The 6,000-nt window shown below is 45.0% G+C and overlaps 1 protein-coding gene across 1 annotated transcript in view; it reads right to left on the bottom strand.

The window, feature by feature from the left end:
• Positions 1-6,000, bottom strand: part of PLCD1 (phospholipase C, delta 1) — a 44,711-nt gene that overhangs the window by 13,619 nt on the left and 25,092 nt on the right. Inside the window, exons 5-8 of the mRNA XM_009079609.1 lie at positions 5,599-5,827; positions 4,272-4,473; positions 2,325-2,469; positions 1,119-1,268 (exon numbers count right to left, since the gene is read on the bottom strand). Coding sequence (XP_009077857.1) covers positions 1,119-1,268; positions 2,325-2,469; positions 4,272-4,473; positions 5,599-5,827 — 726 coding nt within the window. The remainder of the gene's footprint in view (positions 1-1,118; positions 1,269-2,324; positions 2,470-4,271; positions 4,474-5,598; positions 5,828-6,000) is intronic.

Here is a 6,000-nt window from a genome sequence, read left to right as displayed (position 1 = left end):
GAAGCAGCAGCATTAAAAATTATGATTCACGCTAATTTATTGCCCTGGTGCCTAAGGACCAACCCAGAGCAGGTTCCCTCTGTGCTAGGCATTGTATCAAGCAAGGCATGACACTCCCAAAGAAAAGGAGAAAGTCAGAAAGGGAAAAGAGAAAAAGGGAGAGGGAGAACAAATACAGAAGATATTTTGGGTGGATTGCTTTCCTCTCCTTTCTCCCCTGCTGACTGTCATCTTTATCCCACCCACAAACTCCTTCCAGCTCTGGCTAGGCATGTGCATCCAATTTTTCGCAAATCATTTCTTTAGCAAAGAAATGCAATTTAAAGGGAACTGCAGCTATCCACACAGAAGCCTGTTTCTGTAAAGTGCTTGAGAGAAAAGAGAGAAAGAAAACACAAATCTAGTGGATGGAAACAGGTGAATGTTTCATTTTGGCTTCTGCTGCAGAAACTTTTTTTTTCATATCAAGATTTCATTTTCCATTTTTTCTAACTGTCAGCTAATGATTTTATAGTGGTGGTCCACTCTTGAGGGCTGTATATATTCTTCCCCTTGCAGAGTCAGAGCTCAGCTCCCAGCTTGACAGCTGCCCTGATTCATGGGCATCTCCAGGCACCCTCTTGACTCCCCGTCCTCCATGGACATCTCCACCCCCACCAACGCAGGTCACTCTCAGTGGGAGGATACTTCATGTTTGATATACTTTTAAGACTACCTGTACTGGTTTTCCCCTTGAGTTTTGAGGGGCAATCGCAGATGTCCTTCCAACCTGGACCTTCAGCAATGGATCTCATGGTTTCCTAATTTGGATGTACACATTATGAGGCATTAAAGGAGGAAGGGAGCATATGCTGCATCCCTAAGCATCGCACAAAACACCTGGAGACCTTAGACAACAAAGAAGGACCAACAGGGTATTTTGTACTTGATGTGCACAGGCCACTCTAGATATTCCTAATTTTCATTCCACCACTGCCCACAGACAATCTCTATGCCTCAGCAAGTGCAGCTCCCACCAGCCCTCAGGCATATTGTCCAATGCTTTGCAGTCAGAAAGAAGACAAACCTCTCTTGTCCCACTCTCAAAAGGCAAAAAGTGCTAGAGTGGCCTTGCTTACCTCTGGGGAGGGAAACTGGGATTTGTTTCCATCGACTGGGGCAACCAAGAGCATGTCCTGCAGGATTGTTGTCATGTGGTGAGCCATGACCTTCTGCTGGTCGACGCTGCAGTGGTTCTCCAGGGAGATGATAACAGGGTATGGTGAGGTCTAGAACAAGACAGCAACATACATCATCAGTGATCTCTGCAATATCACAAGTCTATAGCAGTTGGTATAAACCCCAATGTTGTTTTTTCTGGAAATGAGTGTGTCATACAGTAGGATCTAGTATTCTGCTAAAATAAGCATGTGTTAAAAATGGACAAATTTAACTGTGCAGTAGCTACTCAGATCTCTGCTGATGCCTTCAAGAGATGATGACCAATGGATGGGGCACCAGGATGAATCAGGATGCCTCCCACAGACTTTCTGGGGCACTGTGATGAGGTTCCCTGTGTCTCCATTCTCCCCGTGCACTGTGGGTCAGAGCACCTTCCAACCTCAGAGCAAGGACTGGAAAAAGGGCTTTGAAATCACTGGGTTTCCTCAAATCCTTAGGTGATATGAATCCTTCCTCCATTCCTACATAGGCCTAATCTTGTTCCCTGTGTCCCCCAAGTCATTTTGTGGGCTGAAGGCATTGTCACTGTCACTCCTTTGTAACCCCAAAAGGAAACTTGATACCAGCTCCCAAGTGCACTGAAGAAAACAGCAGAAAGTCCAGTGAGTCTGGACAGACCCAATGTTTTCTGAAAGCTGCTGGCCCAGCACTGCCATACATGACTCCAGACTTGCTAATTCCTTTAAAATCAGAATAGAAGCAGTCCTTTGCATCCAAAACATGCACATGGATTCCTCTAAACTAGAAATGGACCCTGAGAAATCTAAGCCACACAAATGAGGGGTTTGTTTGCATTTCCCTCCAGGAATTGTCAAGATACTGGGCATTATTTTCATTGCAGTGGAGTCCTGCAGCACAGGATGCAGCTGTGCTGGTACAGATTCAAACTCAACCTCAGATTGTGCTCTGCCTGTCCAGCAACTCCTAGGAATGGATCTCTGCAGGAAATAGAGCATGGATGCCTGGACAGGACACAATTTGTCCCCATGAGAAATGCTAAGGTGAAGCCTTCACTGTTTAGTCTCTCTGCTGAGAGGGCAGAGATATACTATCAGTCCTGGACTGTGCAACCTGAGAATTCTTAGAGGGTCCCTCATCCTTACTTTGAATGCATAGTTCTTGATGGCCTTAATGACATCGCTGAAGAGGATCTTGGAGGTGAGAGTGTAGCCGTGATAAATGATGGGCTCTGAGTTAGGGCCATCCCAGCAATCCAGCTCCACACAGCGGCAGCCTTTGGTGAGGGCTCTGGAAACAAAGAAGGAACCTGGTTGGGTTCTAAACCTTCTGCTCCATCTCAAAATGAGGGTACATCAGGCACAGGTACTGCCTGAGAAGACTGACAGGAAGTTTAGCATCAAGGGAGAAAAAAGGAGCTTGGAAAAACAGGAAAGCAGATGGAGAAAGGATAGGATCAGGAGAACTCAGCATCAGCAAAGAGAGCTCAAGGTTGAGCAAGGAAAGCACAGTAGGATCTGAGAAAGGAGGCAGTGGAAGTCCAAGGTAGAATTATTCAAAGAAGAAGACATAGTGAGTGCCAGATCAGAGAGGACAGTCCCAACTGTGCCCCAGGTCTTTCCCCAAAGATAGTGAAAAGAAATCAAGAATGGCTGCATTGGAAGAATGACAGTAAGACAGTCAGGCTTAGAAGCCAGGTCTCAAAGCCTGGATGATGTGATTTCTTCACCTAGATCTGATATTACACGAGAGACGAATCATCAGAGCTGTGAGGGAGGGAGTTGTGGGAACTCCACCAGAGCTGGGGAAACTGCTGAGGACCAGTTTCCCAAACTGAGTCTACAGACTGAATTTCCACTTGAAATTCTCACCTCTACATATTCATACTTTAATTTACTTCCAAATGTAGGTTCCCTTATCTGTCCAGGAGGTGATCTTGTCTCTTTTACAGTAACTCCTTTAACTCATTGCAATAGGATCATAGAGTAGTTTGGGTTGGAAGGGACCTTGAAGATTATCCAGTTCCAATTTCCCTGCCATGGGCAGGGACACCTTCCACAAGACCAGGTTGGTCAGAGGCCCATCCAACCTGGGCTTGAATACTTCAAAGGATGGGGCAACTTGTGCCAGATTTCACTCTTTACACTTTTGACCTTGTGAGTCTAGAAAGTCATTGCTCCTAAGAATCAGGAAGGTCATAAACAAAGACAGAATTGCAGTCATTGACTTGAAGAAAACACTGTCTCAGCTGATAAAAGCACAGGTGATAGCAGAAGTAATGTAAGGTAGTTGTGCAAGTTAGTAAAGGTCACTGCACTCATCTGGCCATGAGGTATCAGACAGCAGTCACTGTTAAGGCAGAAGTAGGCAATACCTAATGTTCTGTCCAGGGAACCTATGGGAGTATCTCAGCTGCTAAAGAGGGACTAGGCATAAGTTTCCTGATCACCCACACTGCTCCATCAGCTCACATCCTTACTTATTTTTTTGATTGCTCCAACTAGGTCTCTCCAAAATAAACCTCAACATGGTTGCAGGGACAGTCCATGCCAGGGGCTATCCCAATAGGTAGTGCAGAGTGTAAGCATCATGATAGTACGCATCATTTTGTCTCCTGATCCCTACACAGACCTTCAGCTCTATCCCAGAAATCTTTGTACCTTGTAAGCTCCTTGCACTCTCTCATGCCATATTCTGGGGAATGCAATATACCCCCTTCAGCATCATACTTTGAAAGCACCCTGCTAGAGGGCTGCAATCCAGCCTCCACACGACTGCAGATATTTTAAACTCCTCTCAAATGTAGTAATTATACCTCTTACAGTCAGGTGGACAACGCATGGGGCCCAGCAGAGACTCAGGTCAAAGTGCTATGAAAAAGGGGGCACGGCCAATTCGGTTTAGAAACAGATCACCCTGATGTGAACATCAGCCAGTTTACATTACCTAGTCTCAGGGTGGGAGACTGCTGCTTCATCCTCTTGCATCTAGCAGTATAGATGCACCTTACGTTTTCTGTAAGAAAGAGGTTAATGTCCCACACTCACAAAAACACACATACACTCATAAATACACACACATACATACTTTACCTGATATAGGCTTCTGTGCTGCTTGGACCTGTGAGTTGGTCTTCCATAAGATAGGTATTGTGCGAGGATGACACCAAGTAGTGACTGAGAGGTTGAGTCATGTCCTGGTATACTTTACGGTGGGAGGAGTTGAATATATTCCCCTCATCAGACAGCAGGTACATCAGGAAACCATCTTTGGTCATGGCATTACCCCTCTTGGCTGCCAGAGAAATAGACAGAAATCCCACACTGAAAATCTGACACCAGAAGTTTGTGCCATCATCTTCACCATGATGCCTGCTGCTCTCCAGGGGATCTCAAAGACAAAACATGCTCCCTAGGCATTCAGCTAATAGCAAAGACACTGATGCTGTTCAGATGATGATGACAGCTTCAGCTGCCTGAAAATGCTTTTAAGGCCCCTTCACAAGCTTTGCTCTTTATGACACTTACTGTCCTCGATAACATCTTAAAAGTGTCAAAGACAGCAATTACCTCATCTGTCTCTTGAGATTTAGAGTATAAAAATCTCCATTTGAGCATTTCAAGCTTCCTTCATGCCAACACAGAGTTGTCAGATGTCTAAAGAAAGCCAGATAAACCCTGTCTCCAATTATCCAATGCATATGTAATCTACAAAGAGTAAATGCAAAAATACCCCCTACCTTGGGGTCAAATTGATTTCTCCCCATCTTGAGGGAATGACCTAGATCTCAGTCCAATCCTGAAGTCTGACAGTTGGAAAGCCTTGTCCCTCTCCTGAAGGAATAACAAAAGTGCAAAACCAGCCCATGATCCTGAATTGTTTTCTTGAATATGTCCTCCAAGGTGCTCCAGGCAATAATTCACTTAATTTCTGAGCAGACAGACAGTTCTGTGATTGCTCTCCTAAACAGCTCTTACCTTCTTGGCCCTCAACTCACAGCTCTCATCACCCAATGGCTTTTCAGGTGCCCATGTTTAAGGCCATCTGCCATTCCAACTTCTGGAGAACAGAAATATTGCCCCATTATCAACCTTGAAAAGCCATGTGAGGTCTCGTCATTTGAATAAGCCATCAGAGCTTTTCCCTCAGGATTTTCATCATCCTTTAGCCAACTCTGTATCAATTCCTCTCCAGCTGCATGGTTGTACCCAAGCTAAAATTGAATAGAAATGTTTTCCAGGCTCTCCTGTGCCCTCCTCTCCTAATGCTGATAAGGATTCCCTAGAAGACTGGTGTTTTAGAAGCAATTGTGAGGAGAAAATGAGGCACATGGCTGCAGAAGAAAGTGGCAGCAACATACTTTAGAGTTCATTAAAAAAGCAAAATTTTGAAGCAAACCAGTGAGGATTTCCAACCTACCTCTTTCATTGGGTTCATATCTCTGAATTAAGGCAGGGGCGGCAATAACAGCATCTTCTTCTTGCTGCACCTCATACAGGAACCTCACCAGGTTCTGACAGGACATGAACCCTTCTGCGTCTGAGTACATTTGGAAGATGTTGTCTATTTCCTTCCTCTCTGTCAGTATCTTGTAAAATTCCTCTATCTCATCATCCTCCAGAGCCTCTGTTTTGGACTTGTCACAGTGCTGTAAACGTAGAGGGGAGAAGGAGTGAAAACCTTCTTTCCTTCTGGCATACGCCAGCCGTAATCTGCACCAGGGCTACACAACGCAGAACACAAAATAATTGGAAAGAGTTACTGGCCAGTGAATGAGAAGCACTTGGTCAATGACAATGGTTCTCATTGACAAGGCCAACA

The sequence above is a fragment of the Acanthisitta chloris genome, unplaced genomic scaffold (assembly GCF_000695815.1).
Source record: "Acanthisitta chloris isolate BGI_N310 unplaced genomic scaffold, ASM69581v1 scaffold1548, whole genome shotgun sequence".
In the NCBI taxonomy this organism is placed as follows: Eukaryota; Metazoa; Chordata; class Aves; order Passeriformes; family Acanthisittidae; genus Acanthisitta; species Acanthisitta chloris.
The sequence above is the reverse complement of the archived record's forward strand: the minus strand, read 5'-3'. Positions and strand labels throughout refer to the sequence as shown.